This window comes from Eleutherodactylus coqui, chromosome 3, assembly GCF_035609145.1.
Source record: "Eleutherodactylus coqui strain aEleCoq1 chromosome 3, aEleCoq1.hap1, whole genome shotgun sequence".
Lineage (NCBI taxonomy): Eukaryota > Metazoa > Chordata > Amphibia > Anura > Eleutherodactylidae > Eleutherodactylus > Eleutherodactylus coqui.
In genome coordinates, this window is record NC_089839.1 from 261,986,100 (window position 1) to 262,008,014 (window position 21,915).

General features: G+C 44.4%; 1 protein-coding gene across 2 annotated transcripts in view; it reads right to left on the reverse strand.

Moving 5' to 3' along the window:
* Positions 1–18,144, reverse strand: part of ARHGAP29 (Rho GTPase activating protein 29) — a 116,764-nt gene extending 98,620 nt beyond the window's left edge. Inside the window, exons 1-2 of one of the 2 annotated variants that reach the window (XM_066597368.1) lie at positions 18,005–18,144; positions 1,600–1,933 (exon numbers count right to left, since the gene is read on the reverse strand). In XM_066597368.1, coding sequence (XP_066453465.1) covers positions 1,600–1,861 — 262 coding nt within the window. In that variant the 5' untranslated portion in view covers positions 1,862–1,933; positions 18,005–18,144. Of the gene's footprint in view, positions 1–1,599; positions 1,934–17,629; positions 17,648–18,004 lie in introns of those variants that run through there. The other variant, XM_066597369.1, reaches the window with a different exon arrangement.
* Between the last annotated feature and the right edge of the window lie 3,771 nt (positions 18,145–21,915).

The window sequence follows — 21,915 nt, forward strand, 5'->3', positions numbered from 1 at the left end:
AGGTGTGCGTCACTGCTGTAGTAATACATTACTGGTAATTTAAATAGTTTAATACACTGTGTCTACATGGGAAGCCTGCCAAGTACCTGTCTCCATAATGAGTCAAGCAAACAAGAGAGGATGCTTCAGGTTATTAGATGTAATTAAATATTCAGAAATATGCGCTTCCTGTTTTACAGACGTTAAGTTGCCACGTACGTAAACAAGCAAATAGAAAAGATGAAGGCTAAAAGGAAAAGAAAACTCCTGCAAAACCAGCCAAGAGTACAAAGAGCCCTCATTTACCATGTCCGAGCCCAAGGAGGGAGGCATTCTGTACTCCTCTAGCCATTTTCATTACAAAGAGCAATGGGGACGGTGCATTGGTCCGAGGCACTAATCGTTTCACACCAAGACACTTTTTACATCGACATCAAAGATAACTGCAGTCCTCCACTGCCAGTGCAGTCTGGAGCACTTTGTTAACGGCTATTAGGAAGCTCACTGCTACCTTAATGTTCTGCTTCACAAACAAGACTTGGAAGCCAACCAAGTCTCTGTCAATAGCTGAGAAGTGTCGTGTTTGCTAAAGAGACTCTTAGGAATCCAATGGGCAACACTTGAACACGAATACCCATAACAGCAGTTCATACAAAGTCTGGAAACTTCACTGTAGCTGCTCCCGAGCCCCGAGGCGGTAACCATTTGGTAAGAGTTTAGAACATCACCGAGATGAGGTCCAAAACTCTTTATGCTACATTGACAGGTTCAATTCACATGCATATTGGCTGAATTCACACAATTGGTTCCACCAGTAAGTTAATCCTTGATTTAATTAATGTAGCTTTATAATACTTGATGGACTGCTCAATAACAACTATGCATCCTAGTAGTTTACGAAGAGCCCTACTTAGAGGGAACTTGTCAGTAGGTTCAAACATATTAAACCGCCCACACCGACGGAATAGTGAAGGGATACAGTTTCCAAAATTTATTTTACCAGGTCTACTAAAAATATCATTCTTGAAGAAATCTTTTTTAAAGTGTCCAGGCGTAGCATGCAAATGAAGCAGAACAGTCCGGTGGGTGGGCTGGACGTCTCTGTTGCCGGGGTTTGCCTGATACACATGTCCCTCTGCTGTGATAACATCTCAGACACCATCCACAGAGAGCTCTAGATCTCGCGTATGCACAGATCATGTGTCCATTTCTTGGGCAGATTCAGCATGCTCATCTGTGCCGATTATAATCAACCCACTTCCGTGGAGAGGTCTGCCGGAATCAGCCGTCTCCGACATCATCCACATCACACCAAAAAAAGGAGAGCACTTATCAGACCCCCAGTGATAGTCATTCTTCCGTTCCAATGGACTGGCAATTCATGGTTCACCCAGCGATCCCTTTGACTTCAATGAGAATATGAGACTGTAAGGCTACACAGTGATGTATGGTCGTGTGACCAAAGTTCTCATATTGTCCTAGGCTTATAGTTTCAAGGAAGAGAAGACAAAGTGGTTAGCCCAATGTCGTATTGCTATAAACTGTACCTTGTTCATGAGCAACAGGCAATTTTTGATTATAGTAAACAAATTCCAGAAACGTACTGGATGATACACTCACCTAGAGACACAAAGGCTTCCTTCAGGTAGAGCAGGACATCAGCAAACCTCCTGACGTCATTGACCAGCTGCATGATGTATTCCGGATCAACCACAGAGCTGTCATAGCAATCTGAGTTAGTGCTGATACTGCTCAGAGAATTACTTTTGGTGCTTCGCCCCATTCCCCAGGTGGCAGAATTCGAGATGGTGAAGAAGTTTGAGGTAGAAAACCGTGCAAATCCCAAACCACGCCTGTTACCTCCTCCGTTCTGACGCAACATCCCAGCGTGCTTGTGAGTGGTCCTCAGCAAGCATTCAGTGCCACTCTTTGCCCATGGGCCACAAAATCAAACCTAAAAAAAAAGGAAAAAAATTGAAGCAAAATACAGTCAAGATTTACCAAAATTTTCCAAGAAATTTCCAGTATGCTTAGAAAAACCGTATGACCACAAATCAGGTCAGACAATATATCTTTAGGTCAACTATATTCATCAGGAGCACCATAATGAATATCCTAGTTACTAAAAGCCATTTGAATAAGTTTCCCAGAGGAGCTTGCATGGCCTTCTAAGTCTCCTCACACCAGAGTGCTCTCCCGAAGGAGAAACTAGACCCTTCCCATTCCACATCATAAGCCTCTCACCCAGCAGCCTACTACACACTGGTGAGGGGCAAAAACCCCAAAACAGTCAGTCTGTGTGAGGTTATATTTTCCTCCTGGAGGAAAGACTTTCACAAATCTTGTGAAAAGGTCTGACATTGAGCTGCAGGAATGCTGCCTTCTAATAGGTGGCGCTGTAGAGGCATTGCTGCATTTCCAATTTGCATAGATTTCCCAGAGGAGCTTGCATGGCTTTATAAGTCTCTTCATGCCTTCTAGCTGCTCTCCCCAAGTAGAAACCATACCCTCCCATAAAACTATGGTTAACAAGGAAGGGTTTGGGGTTCATTATTCATGATGTTGGAAACTTTGATTTGGTAATCTCTGGAGTCCCAGCTCACAGATCTTTCACAAAACCTTCTGAGATGTAGATTTCCAAAACGGAAATAGCTTGTTTCATGACATGTAATGCCTCTTCGGTCGACTATTTAAACCAAATGTATTAAAATTAGAAACTACAAAGGATCTGATATTTATAAGTAGAAGGTAAAAAATGTAAAGGTCGCATAACTTAGCAAAGAAAATGATAGCCGTTCCTGTAATCGTGGACAATTAGAAGGTTTGGAAACTGTAATTTTGTAAGAGACTCCTGCTGACTTATAAAAAGAAACCATTAAAGGCACAGCAGGAGAGTAATGTTCAGAACAGGAAGTCAGTCTAAAGGAAATGACCCTCAACCACCAACTAAACCAGAGAGAACTCGAAACAACCAAACGAGAACATGAAAATGTACTGCTTAAATTGGAAGTGTAAATATTAACCCCTTCCAACTACCGAGATGGGAACGGATCACACTTATCAGTTTTTCCTATTTATTGAATGGTGGCCAAACACTTCCACATTGTCAATACAATAGCGGCTTATTCCAGTGGTAATAGCTGATCAATGCCAACTCCGAGGGCAGCGGCAGGTGGGTAGTTTAACTGAGGCAACATTGCCCTAAAGAAAGCTCATAGAGGAGAGAAACCTCTTGTGGAGCAGAAGGATTGCCAGACTAGCTTCTATTCAAAAAAGTTGCTTTCAACCCACGTTGCGTAGCTGGGAACAGGGAAGGATAACAGAAAGTTGCCAAACCTCCTCGAAACACCCTGCTATCACTCAGGCCACATTCTCTTGTGCTGTCCTGGTGAGAGCTGTTTTGAGAATCATGCCTTCAGAAAGGGGTGCTGCTCTCCAGGTTTGGCTGGTTTATACTACTTTTTTGGGAAGTAATATAAAGCACTTTAAAAAAAAAAAAAAAAGCTTATTCTTGAGCCCAGAAGAATAAGCAGAGATTGCAGACAGCAGGCTGGATGGGGTGTTGCTTCCCAAACTGTCCTGCATTGTCTGCCCTCAAATTATTTATTTATACCATTTTTAGCTGGTCTCCTAGCAACTTGCGTACAAATCCGCATCCATACGCAATGTAATTACGTATGCACAGATCGAATGCATCCAAAGAGATCAGTGGAGCTCACACATGTGGAATCCACGATATAATAGAGCATGCTGTGATTTTTCTTCCAGTCGCTTAATCCGCAATTCCTACCCGCAAGTGTGTGCGAAACGGCGGAAATCAATGCATTTGATAGACCATGTATTACCGCATATCATACGCAATGGGAGAACCTTCATTAAGTTGCTGTATAGCCCTAGCCTTACACATGGCAGACTTAAACATTAAAACAAATGCCAAAAAAGTTGAGAACAGAACAAAAAAAAACATTGACAAAATTGATATCAACTATAATTAATTTTAAAGGCTTTCTGAGTGGCGTATTCTTCTGAATAGTTACACTTGGACCACAGGAGAGATCATCAGGTAATATTAACTTGGTCATGGTCTTTCTTTTTTGCCTGGATTTCCTTTGGGTACTGCAGTTTTCTCTCCACTATAGAAACCATACTGATAGATTAGATGACTCCCTACGAAATTAGCACTAGTGTGTAAGTGTAGGCACGCTGTACCCGAGATAGGAAATTTAAAGGGGTATTCCAGGACTTTACAAACTGCTAACATTTAACCATAGCGTGCATCAGTGAAGTGTTCAACACGGCCTTCTTTTCTATTTTGAGACTTCCTGTGATGCAAGGACCATGGCCAGAGGCCCCTAGCTTCCTGTCCTGACCATCCTGTGCCAGGCATATGAATATTTATGAGCTGGGCGGACAGTCAGGAACAAAAAATCCCCCAGAGTTACAAGCAGGCGCAGTTCTACGCTCAGAAGAGGATACTGCATGCTCACTAACACAGCCAAGCCGCAGCCTTCTCCCCCTTACTGCTCTGATGGCGGTCATGCATTGGGCAGTTATCTGTTCATACATAGGTGCTCATGTTTTATTCATGGACAATATATATAAACAGGGCGTAATGAGCACTAAAGGTTACATTTCTGGGTGGTGAATATGTAGAGTATGAATCTTATTCCACAGCAATGGTTTTTACAAGAAAAGGGCTTTTCAAGGTAAGAGGTGTGTATTGCACTGTATGGGTGAATTACAGCTGACACTGTGCATATGTATCCGTGATACAGAGTGAACAGGCAGAGATGCAGCCCAGGGGGATTCTGGGAGATGTAGTAGAGAAGTACAGGAAGACTGTGAACAGGAAGTACTGATGCAAACATCAAAGCCCAGCAGAAGCTGCAGAATGAAGAGGAGAGCAGATAAACAGAGGGAAGCCAACGGATGGGTTTACTATAAAACTATACTATTTTATTATTTGACTTTGGTTTCAGATTACCCCTTTAAACTGTGGACCCTACAACCCAACATCATGGTAGAACAGATGAGATAACTGTGTCAACAGGTGCAAAGTTGTGTACTTCTGGACAGGAACATTGGACACACTTCAACAGGTTGCTTGCTTCATGTTTGACCATTGCCAGCACTCAGGGTGTAAATCATTACAAGGACGTCCAGCTTAGGTATAATGTCTATTTGACCACCGAGGATGACCCGGCTCCAGCAGCTATTAATGGTTTCCTAGGACGTTAAAGGGGTTGTGCTGACTTCTAAACTTATCCCAAAGGTTGGAACCCCACTGATAAGTTATGCCTTATTCTACGGCTAGGGGATCACTTTATAACTTGGCACCACCCCTTTAAATGAAATCCGTTGCCAGGATTGTGCAGCCCTATTCAGTCAATGGCGCTTTTGCAATATAAGTAGTATTTTGGGACTTTACATTTTATAACAAACATATTCTGTAGACTCAAGCAATTTTGCAATACACTTTCTCAACCAGCTGCCCATTGATCAGAGTTTCCTGAAGTCAGTCACATGACCACACGTTCTGGTTCATAAGTGCTGTTCTGATCTAGTGCGGGCAGAGAAGCTGGCGCAAGTTATTATGGGTACTGATCAGCCAGGAATAGGAAGTAGTCCCTGCCATAAGTTGTGGCAGAAAACACTGGGTGCGCGGCAGAGAATTCAGTGGCACTAGTTAAGGCCTCATTCACACAAGTGCTGTCTGCCCGCATAAGAGGTGCGCACAGAATGCTCTTCTATAAGAACCAATGGGTTTCTATAGAAGCATTCACATGGACGATTGTTAGATTCGCAGAACCCGCGCATGTAAGATAGGACATGTGAGTGCTAACTCACGTCAGCTTCAAGGTGCGCGCAAAGATAGGACAGGACCTGACCTATCTTTGCTGCGAGCTTTCCATAGACTCCCGTGGGTGCCCGCACCTCGCATCGTGTGAACGGGCTACTTTCAAATAGCTGGAATTAGCCCGTTTACATGATCTTTAGAGCAGTGTAGCTGTGACCTATGCAAACGGCTACGCTGCTGGCTGACAGCGCCCGTAAAAGCAAATCAGGAGGGGGGACTTTCTGAGCAGTTATTAAGGGGAGTCTGGCTTATTCCCATCTCCCTATTAAGGACACATAGCTGAGCGAGTGTTTGTTTAGGTGGGCCAGGGAGAATTGCTAATGTGTATGGCCTTTTAAATGATTTTATATGTACTACATTGCCCCGATGTTTGCTATACAAACATAAACCGTTTGGAAAAATGGTAGTAAATGTTTTACGAACTGTTGAGCTGAGGATTGGGCATGAACTGTTCGCCGTCTGCGGCTTTGTCTTCCACGTTTTGGGGACACGGCAACAGTCAAACTGGTAGGCAATTGATATGAACGTCGCTCAGCAAAGATTGACTCTCCCTAGCGGAGCTGTTGGCTGAAGCACAATAGCGCCGCTAGACTTAACTAGGAACCTTGACGTGGCCTGACAGTCAATGTATCTAAACTCAAGATGTCATGATTTCACGCTGGTGGTGAGGATGTCACAAATCTAATGACACCAAAATCATCCACCAGAGGTCACGTAAAGGGGTCAAAGTGCGGCGCAAGAAAAAGCCTGTAGGCATCTTTATATTAGAGAGGAATAAGATAATATAGTATGACATACCTTAAATTACAAACAGCTATGTATTACGCCAACATCACAGGATGATGAAAGCTAAGAGGCTGGGGGAAAGTGCCACTATTGGAATGTACCAACTATTTAGGGAGTGCGTCATTAGAATCACATTTTTGCGTTAAACGTTAAAAGTTTACGATTTGGGTTTCTTTTTTCTAACTGCCCGCAGAGCCTACTACTAGTCTGTCAGTTCCTGATCTGCAAAGTAAACAGCAGCAGTCATCTCACTAACATCACAGGCAGGATTACACTGAAGGGTAAAAGCCCTTTTACACGAGCCGGCAGTCTTTTAAACAACTGCATGAGTGCTGATGTCACCGCTAAGGTCGGCGGCGCTCGGGCGGAACATTCCAACTGAAAGATTTGCCACTGGATCACAGGTTTCTCGCTCAGCGCTTCACCTCCTACGGGAAGCGCTGAGCATGGAGCGTTTACACGTAACGAGAAGCCAGCGAGGGCCAACAAGGTTTTTTAAGCTGACTGAAGTTAAACTGCAAACGACAAGTGAGCAATTTTTTTGCTATCTCACTGAACGATTATCGCTTAAATTTTGAGAGATCATCGTTACGTGTAAATGGGCCTTAATACCTATATGTAGATAACACAGGATCCATTATTCACAAGAGGTATAAGATGTGACCATCTACTTCTCTCCCTGCAGAATCACCTCTACACAAGTAACACAGCAGGTCTAGAACAGTCTCCATACAAGTAAATGGGTCCCCTCTTGTCGATTGTGTGAAGGCCCAGGAAGCTGCTGTAAAGCTTCTCTCTAAATGCTGTTAAATGTAGCTCTGGGAAGATGGCCGCCCCCGTAGTCATGTATACACAACAGAATAAAAAAATTCTGCAATCAAAAACGATCTGAAAAATGAAATATGTTCCTCTATCTGGTTTTACTTTACAACTTAATAAATAAAAATATTGGTCCTATCGGCCCTTTAAGACGGAGTAAGTTTCCTCAGACTCTTGTTATTAGGGGAAGATGCAAGTGAAAAGTCTTGATGTGATCAGCTGCCAAGTCCTGTAGTCCCCGGGGTATTTAAATACAATCGATGGCACTCACCAACAGGAAAAACACAGCCGGGCAAGAGCGGAGGCTGATAACCATCCTGCATTCAGCACAAGGAGCCCTGGCAGGGCCGGAGGAAAGTGAAAAGATGATTACAGCTTCTATTGTGCGCAAAAGTTGATAGGAAAGAAAAATAAAATGATGGAGGTGTTACTATTACACGGGTAAGAGGGCAGGAAGAAAATATGTCGAGAAGTCCGCAATAACTGGCAGGACCGTTACTGGGGGATTTCACATTGCTAACAGTATCCGACTGTGTTTGGGGTCGCACCCAATTGACAAGGGGGTGGTAATGCCAAATGGTCAGGAGGAGTAACAGAGGAATAGCGCAACTGAGATTATTAATAGGTACTCCAGAATTGTTTTAAGTGGGATTGCAAATATCTAACAAAACAAACATGTTGGAAAGGCGGACAGCTCCTCTTTAGGGTTAGGGCCTGTAATACCAAGCTTGACCACTGCAGTGAGAACGGAGCTGTCTACTTCCTGCAAAGACCAGCTCCGTGCATGAACACACTGGCACAGAAAACCGCTAATCAACAGGGGCCTTGGAAAGTCTACCTCTTATACTAACCATCAGTAATTAACAATTGGACATCCCCTTTAATTACAAGGATCTTTTATATGCAGTAGCACAGATCTTAGCGCCTTGTCGTTAATGAGTAGGATTTGAAGAAATGGAATATTGAACTTCGCTTTGTCAAAGCTAAAGCAGTAAATAAATGATGATTATCGTTAAGACTGCGACAAAAATAGCGCGCCTCGTTAACACTCAGATTGATGCAACACTTTGGGTCGCACTGGCTTTATGAGACACGGCCCGGTGACAAGTCCCCATTGCCCACCGCCGTCCCGCATCAAATCAGAAAGCAGCAATACAAGCTTGTGACTTGTGCTCTGCAAAGGGAGACTGAAACTTAGCAAGAGGATATGAGGCAACGGTGATCTCATCTGCACTTGTGTAACACCGGTTCTGCAAGGCCCAGAACAGCTACACCTATAGTCATCATCCGCATGAATAGCTGCAATAGGCACGACTCAAGGGACACCTTCCAGGTATTACAACATGTCATGCCATCGCCGAAAATGCCAAGATGCCATAACAGTGTCGTTTGTGATCAATATGACTCTTAGGAGATACCTGCATGAAGATCATACGAGGTGGCTGATATATATATATATGCTCGTGTGAAGGAGCCCTAAGATTTGGATACGATGCGAATAACGACTGTTTGCACATCAGTAGCAGAACGCCATCACCGAATGCCACCTAAATTATGGATGAAATAGCGTAGCATGCTGCACTATTTTGTCCAGGAAACCATATGGAAACCATAGTCAGAGGGGTCCATTTGGTGCCAGTTTGTTCTCTTATAAGATTGATACATTTGGCCCGGGGATCCCATTCTCCTGTTCCCCTAATAGAGTAGGAAACTGAAAGCCATGGCACAAGTGTGAATGAGCCCAAACAGAAGTAGTCTCTTATTCTTCTCCACTACTTCCCATCGCACATCCCAAACTGCATAGTGTAATTAAGTCCTAAGAGGGGACTACTTCTTGTGGCTAGCACATCGGCTCACCACCACTTTTCATGAAAACTTCTAACAGAAACAAGAAAATCCACAACAACAACTTGTGTTTTTCTAGTGAAATTGTTCTAGGACTTTCCAAAAAACCGATGAGAGAAAAACCTCAGAACTTGTTGCAAACTGCGCCAACAAATGGGGTACAATGTAATAAATTACACGTTAATAACCTTATGAGAGTAAGCTTGAATTCAGACGGCCGAGTGTGAGCTGCGCCTGAGATTCTTGAGTGCAACTCACATCGAACAGCACACAGACACCCTGTCCATGTGCTGAGCGATGTGCCGGAACGCATCAGACTCTCCACCACCAAGAAAAGCTTAAAAAGGAACCCGGAAACCTCACCCTTTCAGAAAAGGCTACAGAAGATGTGCAAACTTCTTAAAAGGGGTTGTCCCACTTCTAGCTGTTTTGCTGCAGGAAGCAGACAGCTCCGTACATTGTGCAGTGGCTGCGGTTGTTACTGCAGGGTGAGTCCTACTGAAGTGAATGGTAGTATCAGCTGCTTTATTTTACACCACAGGGAACCCCTTAGGCTGTCATTTCCTAATGCGAACAACCCCTTTAATGATAGGCACAAAATTATTGGTGTTCATGTAAGAACCATGAAGCAGTTAAGGAAGAAAAGACTGTTTAAACATTCCTGGTTAGTCTATTATGTCATATTGTTCCAATTTTACTGCAGCCCACACAAACATTTTTGCCTTGATTCTTGATGAATTAGGCTGCTTTCACGCCTGCGTTAGGGTCAGTTCAGGGTTTCTGTCTCCGCTTCATTTTTGGAGGAGAGGAAAGAAAAAAAGAAACGGATCAATTCTTTTCTCACAATGATTTCAATGGGGTTTCAAAAAGAAACCCTCAACTGACCCTAACGCAGATGTGAGAGCAGGCTATTATTCTTTTTGTCCTTCTAAATCTCTGACTACAACTACTTCCAATACTTCCAAGATACAAATACACCCAAGAACTCCAGGTAAACCTGCTATAGAGCAGACGTGCCAGCGGCGGTTCCCGGCGAGATTAGATCCTTTTACTTCAAATGTCCAGAGGGGACTTCCAAGTGGCTGACAGGTTTCACACCGTCTGGGCTCTATCATTGCATCTCAATTATCTCCTTACTATGTATAGAAGCCATTAGGCTGCAGTTTCAGTACAGCAATTATAACGCAAAAAGGGGCGAGAAAAACACAAGAACTATTCCTAGCAGATACCGCCCTACCTGACGGTCCTTCTACAGATCGGCTGCCATGCAAATGAGTGCTGAGCAATAATGAGCTCGTCAGTCAGGGCTTCTTCACAGGGGCTCATCTGCATGCGGGCAGCATTGGTTGGCCCCCTTCTCCCCAATTACATAGCTTGCATTTACATACAAAAGACACTATTCACCTTACATGGCCCAACAATCAGGCAAACATTCTTGTCCACTAAATGGGGCATGTGAAAGTTCCTTAAAGGGGTTCTCCAGGACTTTTATATTGATGACCTATTCTGAGGGCAGGCTATTAACAGCTGATCGGAAGGGGTCTGCCACTCAGGACCCCCAGGCCCACTGTTAGAAGCAGATCGTGCTGCCATATTGCAGCAGCCTGGTTTGAAACTGCAGGTACAGCTTCCATTGAATTGAATGGGATCTATGCCTGCAGTACCAAACCAGGCCACTGCAATATGACAGCACTATATGTATTAACAGCAGTGTGCTGATCCAGTATTGGTGACCTATTCTATGGATATGGAAAGGTCATCAATAGTAAAAGTCCTATAAAAACCCATTTAAGGCTGGCCCAACTGATCATCTAATGATCTGCTATTGATATGCCCCCTTTTCTTCCCAGGTGGAATGATGAATATAGTTAAAGTGTTATAGTAAAACTGCAATTTTTACATGAATCACAGACAGCTGATACAATGGAGCTTCACGCGTGCTGCCCTTCAGATATACATCCAGAGTCACAAACTAAGCCAATTCAATTATATGAAATAATATAGGAGGGTTAGAACGACTTCAGGGACAAGTAGGAGCCCATAACAGGTTCTTAGAGCCCTTTCAGACAGCCATATATTTTGGGCCATGCGGGGTCTGCATTTCACGGACAGCCCGCGGTTTCATAATAACCTACGAGACTATTCACACAAATGTTCTTTCACGCGGACCAATAATCCATGTGAAAGAAGTCACAACATTTCGTACTCCAAGCCATTTTCACAGACAAGAACAGCATAATGTGCAGGGTCTGTAAATATGGGACAGCACGTGGGTTGGAGATTTCGGACACGGCCATTTGAATGCGGTCTAAGGGTGGCCATGCACATTAGATGGGTCCAGCTGATCCTCAGGGGAGATGAAATCCAACTGCCCAGTCTGTTCGTCCTTGAGGTGATAAACTGTTGCCAGAGGTGTCTGGCAGCGGCTTTCTCCCTGAACCCATGTACGCTTGGCTGAGTGTACAAATGGGTGAGGAAAGACGGCCAATGGCAAGTGCTCATTTGGCCAACAGCTACCTAAGGGTGGCTTCACCGGGGACAGCTGTTGGGCACGATCTAACAATTTTTTTTTAACGATAATCCTTTTGTGTAAGGCCGTCTGCACACGGCAGAGCCGGATTCCGTTTGCGGGAGCCCGCAGTGGAACCCAGCTCTGACCCTGGTCAGTGACCCCACGTACCTGTCTTCTTTCTTCATTATCTGTACTGCGGATAGCCTTGACTGTGAACCATCAGACATGCGCAGTACAGATTTTTTTTTTTTAATCGAATGTTTATTTTTCCCGTGCTGTTGCTAGGCAACAACGTGGAAATGACAAACTTTTCATAATGTCAGTTGCAGAAGGGTCGCAGACCGGACACCTTCAATAGACTTTAATGGAAATTGTCCACGCAAAAGTAGGACATGCTGCAATTTTTCCTTGTGTGCAGGAAGAAGCGCTTTTCCGTAGCATGTAACAAATGGAATTTGCTGTGGATCTGCAGTGCGGACGCCCGCCGTGGATTCCACAATGCAAATCCGTACGTGTGCAAGCCACCTAAAAGGGCCCTTATGTGTAGGACTATGCCAAGACCCTTTGAATAATGGAAAGAGCTCTTTGGTTCTAGCCAGCTCCACCGCTTCCCCTTTTATTAGTTTTGATAAATTTCCCACAAAGTTCTTTATGTAAACTTCCAGTAATCGGATGGTGTACATTTCTGATCAACAATATGTAAAAGAGGATTGAGAGAAGACAACCCAGAAAGCATATTAATAGCCTCCAGAAAGCAGGTTCTACCACTAAATGATCATTATACAAGGCTCTATAATCTGCATTACAGATGAGGAGAGCATACAATCACCTTGTTACCATGTAAATGTCCATTCACTGCATACAGTACATAGCACCAATCTATAGACAGAAGGGATTAGGAGAAGACTGTAGTCTACAGCACACAACCCTCTGATCTCTGGGGTTTCCACCTAAACAGAGGACGGGGGTAGGAAAGTTTCCCCAAAAGGGAAGAAGCTAAAAAGTCATAACCAAAAAAATAATCATTCTTGTTTTGCTACAATGTTTCAGTTTCCCAGGTTGTTACATGAGACCGCTATCTACAGAGGGTTAATTAGTAAATATTGACAAAACATTAGCAACTTGGGAGGAAGAGAGCAGCTGAGTAATCCCAATAGTAAAATACAGAAACCCAGATAGGAAGATTCATTGTGAAGGCTGCAAAACACTTCTACAACACAAATGGAGGGGGGGGGGGGGGGGGGGGGGGGGCAAAAGGAAGAACACAAGCAGTTTCCTCAACCAACTTCACAGAGCTGTACTCCTTGGACCGTCACGACATTACTTTTAAAAGGGGCTCTCCCTTGGCAATCCACAGTTGCAGCCCCATGGTTCTCCCGATCTGTGTTTTGGAACAGCTACCACCAGACCAATCAGAGATGGCAGTGGTCACAATGCAGTCCTCATGGCATCATGGCTGCCAGCATCTCAGTGGGGATGCCAGGAGAATGGCATGTGACTGCTGCGGCCTCTGATTGGCTGCAGTGGTCAGGTAGTAGCCACTCTAAAACAAGGACCATAGGGCTTCAACAGTGAATCCCCTGCTGATCACAAAAGTGTAAATCGTAAGTACCCCTGAATCGCTCCAGCTTCATGCATCTCTATGGGACTGATGGAGGCTGCAAAGCGTGAGTGTGTGCGCGGCGAGGATGAGCAACATAGCGATCGGCCAAACAAGCCTTCGTCTGACAGCTACCTAATGTTAATTGATAAGCTTAGCACATCCTGGTCTCAGAGAGGGCAGCGGAATCCTGACTGGTTATGTTACTAGGTGCCATTAGATTGAACAATTATCGTTCAAACGAGAAAAAGTGAATGATAATCACTCGGTGTAAACGCAGCTAACGATGAACGTTCATTCGCTTGTCATTAATTTTACGCAGGCATAAAAATCATCGCTGGCTCGTTCGCTTTAAACAGCAATCGTTCCGTCCCTCTCGGTCACTTGAACGAGCCAACGATGGATCCGCCTTTATGAACAAGCTGCACAAGTGTGAAGTAGTTAGCGGTGATGTTTAAGAGGACCCTTAGGATGGTTATACATTAATGATTTTAGACACTAAGTTGGCCCATTTTCTGCTGGCCATAGGTTTTGAGTAACACCAACAAGCATGATAGAATGGAACTGAAGGCAAACATCTGTAGAAAAGGTGATCTGCATAGTTGGAAAGTTATTTCCCATTTAGACGCAACGATTATCGCTCAAGATTTGCTCAAAGCAGTCTTTTTGAGCGATAATCGTTGTGTGTAAACGCGCGCCCATTGTGCATTTTTCATTACCTAATCATTCATCGTTGTCTTTCAGCTTGCTTAAAATCCATCGTTCGGCAGTTCGCTTTTCGTTTGGTTTAAATGATATTCATTCAGCCGTTCAGTGATTTGAGGGGAGTGTTTAATCGTTTGGTGGGGCGTATATTCAGCCGGCTAAAGGCAGAGCGATTGGCTGTCAGGAGGACAAAGCTTAGATTTTAACATGCCCACCTAGTGCTCAACCATTGGCCGTGCCGTTGTGACGTACCCTGCAACCAAGACCATTGAAAAATTAATTTGCCTTTTTAAACGCACGTGCTGAGGTCTCGCATTATTTTTATTTAGGCTCGCACAGATTTCATTACTAAATTTTTGGGCACTAATAGCTCAATACACAAAACTATCTGTAGTCTTGACATGGATGCCCAAGAGATTATTACATTCCTTGTTATTACTTTTTTTTCCTTCACTAAATACACATGCCTTCAAGCAAACTATCGCTCAATTATCGTTTAATGCAAACGCTACATAACGATCATCTAACGACTGAAATGCCCGGCCGCTACGCCCATTTTCCAATGATTTTCTTTAGATTAAACCGTCCGTCTTTAAAAGCAAAACCATCGCTCACTTTCGATCGTTATAACGAATTTTGAGTGATGATCTTTGTGTCTAAATGGCCCTTTAATCATGCCAGGTGAGAGTTATAGATCTCACTTGTGAAAGCGCGGACCGAGCTACAGATCTCAGCAGAGATTGATCGGAGATATTTAATTTTACTGTTATTGCCCAAGACGCCAACCTTCACAGGCCAACCGTGAACAAGCCATTAAGAAAACAACCGCTTGAGATCCCTACAGTACGATCAACTTTATAAGCACTGCTACTGGCAAGAATATGGTGCCCCCCAGAGACAACATACAGAGCTGCTAACTTAAGGCCCTTTACACGGAATACTAATTGTTCAAACAAGCGAAAATTACCAATCTGATTGAGTGATGAATGATAGTTTACTTTTCATTCATTTTATGCATGCATAAAAATCATCGTTTACTAATTGTTTGGGTTAAATAGCGCTTATTCACTTATTCTCAGTCACTTATAAAGGGAACGTGGACTACTGTACGATTTCTCGCTTGAACGAGTCAACAATGTATCTGCCTGTATAAATCAAATAAGTGAGCTCTGACATCATGCGCTCGTTCATGCCACAAATTGGCAGATCTAAACAGACCCTTAAGACTCTCAAAGGGATTCTGGGAGCTGCCATACAGGCTCCATGCACAGGATGTTGCTGTGTGTACCAAACTTTACAGTAATGACATAGCTCCAACCATTCCTGGTAAAGAGGAGTCTGCAGACAGAGGGTCATCTCTCATTAAACTCAGTGTCCGGCCCATTTGTATCAGACACCAGCGGGAGTCACCGTCAATATATAGTAAAAATAGATGCAGCCTATTAATAAGTGATATTGTGTAGTTGCAGTATGAAGGCACTGATTCACTGCAGATTCCACCCTTTCAACTTAAATTCTATTGAAAAGAGCGAAATTAGCTGCAAATCTACAACAAAATCTGCAGGAAATCAGCGATGTGTGAATGCACCCTTCAAGTACCACACTGCAAATGTACATATCATAATATAAAAGTATATACAGTATAAGAAAACATGACGTTTTCTACACTCATGTCTATCACTGTCTGGCAGCCATATGTCCACAAGCCCCTTGGACTTCCCAAGCAGTAATCCCACCAGAGAGCAGCTCCATATCTGCAGTGCAAGACACTGAATCCCCCATCACTGCATATACAATAAACACTTGCTGTAAAGATTGACACATAACTTGCTACAAACTGTATACAAACAATGTAAACAATGTAACAGCACAGAAGTGTCAAAGCTGTGAAGGGCTCTCTGGATCTAGAAGTTAGGAGCCACTAGCTGAAATCAGCACTAGATGTGTTCTCACTGTGTACTATATACCGGGCAGTAAACTGGAACCAAAGATAATATCTGGGCCGGATGCGGAGCGCCCAAGTGAAGCCGAATATACGCAAACCCAGTCAATGGGTGATCACATGTACCAATGAACTGGTTGTAAACCAACAGCATTGGCCATGATCCGACAGATTGAAATATTACCAGATTTGAAAAAGTTGGCGCTACACAAATAAAGATTATGTTCTATTTTGATGCATATTACGCCGAGCGCAGTGAATTACTCCCGTGTGAAGCCGCCCTTCAAGTGATAACTAAGATTTCAAGAACAAACTAAAAGAAGCAACAGGCGTCTGCACAGACAGCAGATGATCAAATGGTTGTAAAGCCTTAAAGCAGGTCACAGCCCAGATCTATAGACACAAGCCTTCGGGAAAACTGCATGGGACCGACTTTTTCTTTCTGATCTCAAGGTGCGTTTATCATCGGTCATCCAAAAAAAAACTAAACGTTTTTTAAAAATCACTGGATGGTTTGAATTGGAACGATAATCGCTCAGCGTAAAGACGGCCAATGATCAAACGGTGAGCAATAATTTGTTCGCTTACCTTCACAGCCATGAAAATAATTGTTGGCTCGTTCACTAATTGTTCAGTTTAAATACCGATCGTTCAGTCGCTCTCATTCACTTATACAGTGAATGACTGAACTACTTAGAGTCCATGATGTATCTGCCTGTATAAACAGGCTGTACGAGCAAATCATCCGGACACATTCTGGCACCGCTTATCTCCCTGTCAGTAGACCTGAGGTTCATGCAGACTGGGGAATCAGGGTTGATATGGTTGAAGAAGTTTAGAATACCCTACAGAACAATGATCAACTTTACAAACTGCCTCATACTGCTTAGACGAGGGTTAGAGGGCGACTTCTGCCACTTACGGGTAGGGTGCACCTGGCATAACACTAAAGACCATACTATTAAATTCATGAAACGCACATGACCCATTTTAACGTAAAAAAAAGGATGATAACGTAGCATTTAATGGACCTATAGGCTTCAGGGGGTTAAACGTGGTCAAACAATGCATTCGTTTGACTAAGTTAGCAAAACATATGCCGCCACGCTTTTTTTTGTGGTATTGAAAAGTGAAGCCTACTTTACTACACTTTCCTGCCCCCCCCCCTCCCCCTTCAAAAAAAAAGAAGCATACCTAAACATTTTAGTCAATGGAAAACATAAGGAAATTTACAGCTCTACATTTCTATATACTTATTAATGTACACATTTTTGGTGACCAAAACCTTACTATAGTAAAAAAAAAAAAAAAAAAAAAGTAGTGTTTCAAAACTTCTCTCCCGCATACAAGTAAACATATGCTTTTATTCCCCCATGTACGTTTCTCACATACGTGAAAATGTCAGCGTACACGGGCCCTGGCGGAGACCGTCTCATTCTGTATAAGTCAGTGCGACATTTCCATTGACTTCCACTGTCAACAAACAAAAAAAAAACTTCACAAAAAATAAATCCCCCTATGGTGGTGCCCGCCTGCGTCTGACATCAGTAACCAGCCACAGACTAGAGGTCTTTGAATACTTGCTTCTATGGGACCTCCATCTCCTAAAAGTGGTGGAAACTTCACAAAAGTTCTCAAACTTCTGCACTGACCCCCAGTCAGGTTAGTGTGATGTTGACAATCCGATGTGATCGCGTTTCTAAAGGATCTCATGATCATCATCCATTATAATCTCCAGTTTATAATCATTTCTAAGCATATTCTCCAGTGCTGGCCAGGATAAGGGGTCAACACAGGCGGCCAGCACCTCAGTGATCTGTGCCCCCCCAGCTCTACCACTCCCATAGTGTCCTGACAGCAGCATGCTGGGAGTTGTAGTTTCCCAACAGCTGGGGGGTAACAGATCATTGCTCCAGCCCCTCACTCAACAAGTCCTGTAATCTCCAGCAGCGGCATTACCTGTATAGCAGGAGTGCAGCATCCCTCCGGGGCCCCCGGTAACTCCGTATCCCCCACAGGCGGAACAAGTCCCGTAACGGTCCCGATACGACACATACAACCAACAAGCAGCACGAACCAACAGCCCGCCGCGCAGCGCCTCCTCTGACCGAATGGCGCCGCCACCGCTCTCCACCGCACACTGCGACCCAAAACACGCCCACACTGCTCAACGGACACGCCCCGTCACCGCCTCTACTCCCATTCCCGTACTGCAGCCCTGTCACTAGCCACACCCACGTGCTGCCAATCACCGCCCCTCGGCCCTCCTAACCACACCTACATTCCACGAGTGCTTTCCAAAGTAGAAAGCCCCGCCCACTCCCCTGTGTAGCCTCGCCCACCGGGATGTAGCTGCTGAGCTAAGAAGCAGGTGGCGTCTTCTCATGTGCTGCGAGGAGAGAACATTCCTCAACATGCAGTGCTGCGGCCTCAGGGGGCGGCCAGAAGGGGGGCACGAGGAGAACTTGTGCTGAGGACATGTTCAGGCTGAGGGCTGTACACACAGGCACTTTCAAGTACGTTTCACGCGTGTGAAAAAAGGAACTTTTCAAAATGCTTGCCTTCTTTTTAAGCATTTACGGTTTTATATTGTACGTTTTTGATCCATCCATGTACGTTTTTCACTGTGAAATCTTTTTTTTATTAATAAAGTTTTAAAAAGTTAAACTTTTCTTTTCCCTTTAAGGCATTCGATCAAAAAAAACGTTTGTTAACTATGAAATGTAGAATCCTACAATTCCGTTGACTGCGATGTTAAAAAAGTTTATACGTTTCCATATTTTTTCTGTGGGACAGAAAAGCGCAGTACGCTACGCTTTTCGATCCCGCAAAAAAACGCACGGATGCAACTGCCTTGCTAAAGGTATGCGTGGTTTGACTGTGTTTTATCAACTCTAGCCTAAGGGTCCGTTTAGGCCGCCTGTCCACGGGCGTTGCATATAACACAAGTGGATTTCCGAACAACTAGTCGCACTGTTTTTAGCTTTGTCTGTTTCATATACAGAGATCCAAGGTGTGTCTCAGCCTGATCGAGGGTCTCTGGACCCGAACTCGGGGCTAAGGGGCTGGAAAAACTATGCCCACCTCTGTTAGACTTCCCCTGCCACCAGTGGTGGTGCTGCTGCTTGCTCATTTACCATTAGCTGCAGAGCTGCGATCCATTGCGGATGCATCCCAGTGGCCATGGAGAAATGCTCTGCTCAAGCTGCTTAACAGTCTGTCCTGATAGTGTTTTTTTCAAGTCCCTCTCCACTGCTGGAATGAGATTTGACATTTTGGCCTTGTAGCGGGGAACAAGGAGGAATGTTCTAATGTGGGCTATGTGATGGTCCTTCTGCAAGCACTGCAGCATACAAGTACTCATATGTCTCAAAGTACCTAAGCGTGATGGCCCACATTCCTCAAGGTCAGGCCTAAGAGAGTCCTCTAGCTGGTCCCACCATCCATGTAGAATAGCTGGGGTTAGTGATCGATGGAAGGAACATTGCGTAGCCCCCTCCCCTCCTCTTTTTCTTCCTTCTCTATACTTCTCCCATGGGTAGAGAAACATGTTGGAGTAGACACCCCCCTTTCTTTCCCCAAACCAACATCCCTGTGGTGTTGAGAAATGGCCGATTGGCCAGACAATTGCGAGATTGGTATCTCTCCCTCCTCCTGTCACAACAACACATCATTGTCCCTGGGACATCTTACCACTGACATGGTGGTTGGGCATCTGATACTGAGGATTAGCATGGAGCATCACATTGCAGGAGTAATCTGTGGCCACTAGCCTGAACAGCAGCATTTCCATTGCAAGTAGCTGTACAATGCTTGCGTTCAGGCTTTGTGTTTGTAGATGGTTGGGGTGGTGTTTGTTTTACTTTCCCATAGCTAGAGGACGCAGGAGGGCTGGCTGCTGACCTGGGGACATGCTGGAATATGGGGTCAATGTCGTTGGTTCTGATGGTGGCAGCTCAGCTTCTGCTCTCCGTATCCCGCTGCTGGCTCCGAAGCTTGCAGGCTGATCATCAATTGAGAAGGAGAGGCCTGAAGTAGGTGTGCTACTGCCCCTACACAAAATTGCCTCTCTGTTGTCAAAGCTTACTGCATGACCAGGGAGGGAGATGGAGGAAGAGGCAGCTACGGCAGCGGAAGAGGGAGCAGGATGGGGCTGACTCTTTTCCCTCTGGCCCAGGTGGTTTTCCCAAGTCAGCGGGTGGTGGGAGTTCATGTGACTGCTCATACATATTGTGTTGAGGTTGTTCACATTCTCGCCATGTTTTAAACGCTTCCGCAGATCTTACAGGTGACCACTCTTCTGTCATCACGTGTGGTTTGCCCAGGCTGCACAAGTCCTGTCAACAGACCTAGCTGTGAGTTTGACCGTGCGCACTGACCTACCCTCATCTTTCTTTTCGGAGGCAGAAATGGTTGGGCATCAATGCATTCAATGTCTTGGTCTTCTCCCTCTGATTGCTTGGAGTGCCCGATTGACATCCATGACATTGAATGATCAAACAGCATCTCAGACTGATCCATGTGGATTGCTTTGGAGGGTGTGGGTGGATTTGGCATGGGGTGAAGTCGAGGGGTGATGCTCATGGCCAACTGGTGCAGACTAACTGCTGTGTGCCTGTGACTGCGAGGAAGAGGAGGTGGTGGTTCTTGAGGTATGCTGTCATCCACTCTACGATCTGTTCTGCACGTTGAGGATGTAATGCGCGGATAGAATCAATTCTAAGGCTGCAGTCACACGGGGCAGCAATTCTGCAGAAATCTTCCGGAATGTTCGCAGTGGGACCGCACAGAAATTTAGCGCGATTTCTGCAGCTTGAAGTCCTGCGGGTTTTGAACTTGAACTTTAACCTAGAATTGGGCTTATAATAACTGCAGAAGTTATTTTGTATATCCCACAAATATCCAACTCCAATCATTAGAATAAAATTCAACAATCAATTCAATTGAAATTCAAACGCATGTTTCACGTCTGCTCCATAGAATCCTAGAATGGCAGAGTTGGAAGGGACCTCCAGGGTCATCTGGTCCAACCCCCTGCTCGGTGTAGGATCACTAAATCATCCCAGACAGATTTCTGTCCAGCCTTTGTTTGAAGACTTCCATTGAAGGAGAACTCACCACTTCCTGTGGCAACCTGTTCTTCTTATTCATCACCCTCACTGTCAGAAAGTTCTCTCTAATATCGAATCTGTAATCACAAGGATCCCTGCAGCACCGTTTTCAATACCCAATCATGGGGAGGAGACTCCTGCCAAGCCGATCAGAAAGGTGGACCAACCTTTTCATATCAGACATCCAAGATGCAAAGAGGATCCGCAGCAGACCAGGAGATGATAAGAATAATCCTTTATTTCAATCCCATAAAATGGAAAGTACAGGCAGTGACGTTTCGACCGCTTGATAAAGACCAGGTAATGGTTGAAACGTCGCTGCCTGTACTTTCCATTTTTATGGGATTGAAATAAAGGATTATTCTTATCTCCTGGTCTGCTGCGGATCCTCTTTGCATCTTGGCTGTCTAATATCGAATCTGTGGACCCCAGGCGAAACTGATGTGAAATAAGTTTTGGGATGTAGGGTTCACTTAGAGTGGTTTTCATAATGGTTCTCTGCCTGCTCTGCTCTACACTTGATTCACATATTGCTGGAGACGTATGTTACCGTATACGCTGTGAAGGTAAGTCGTTGATACCTTATCCAAGTATGTGAACACTTGGATGGTCATGGACACTGTTCTTTTAATTGTCTGCTGTTTATGTATTTGAGTAATGATGTTGAATATATTCTATGGTGTGTATTTGATTGGAGTTGGATTTTACTTAAACTTGTCAGAAGTTTTATTTGTGGGGGTCCATATCGAGAAAGTGCCA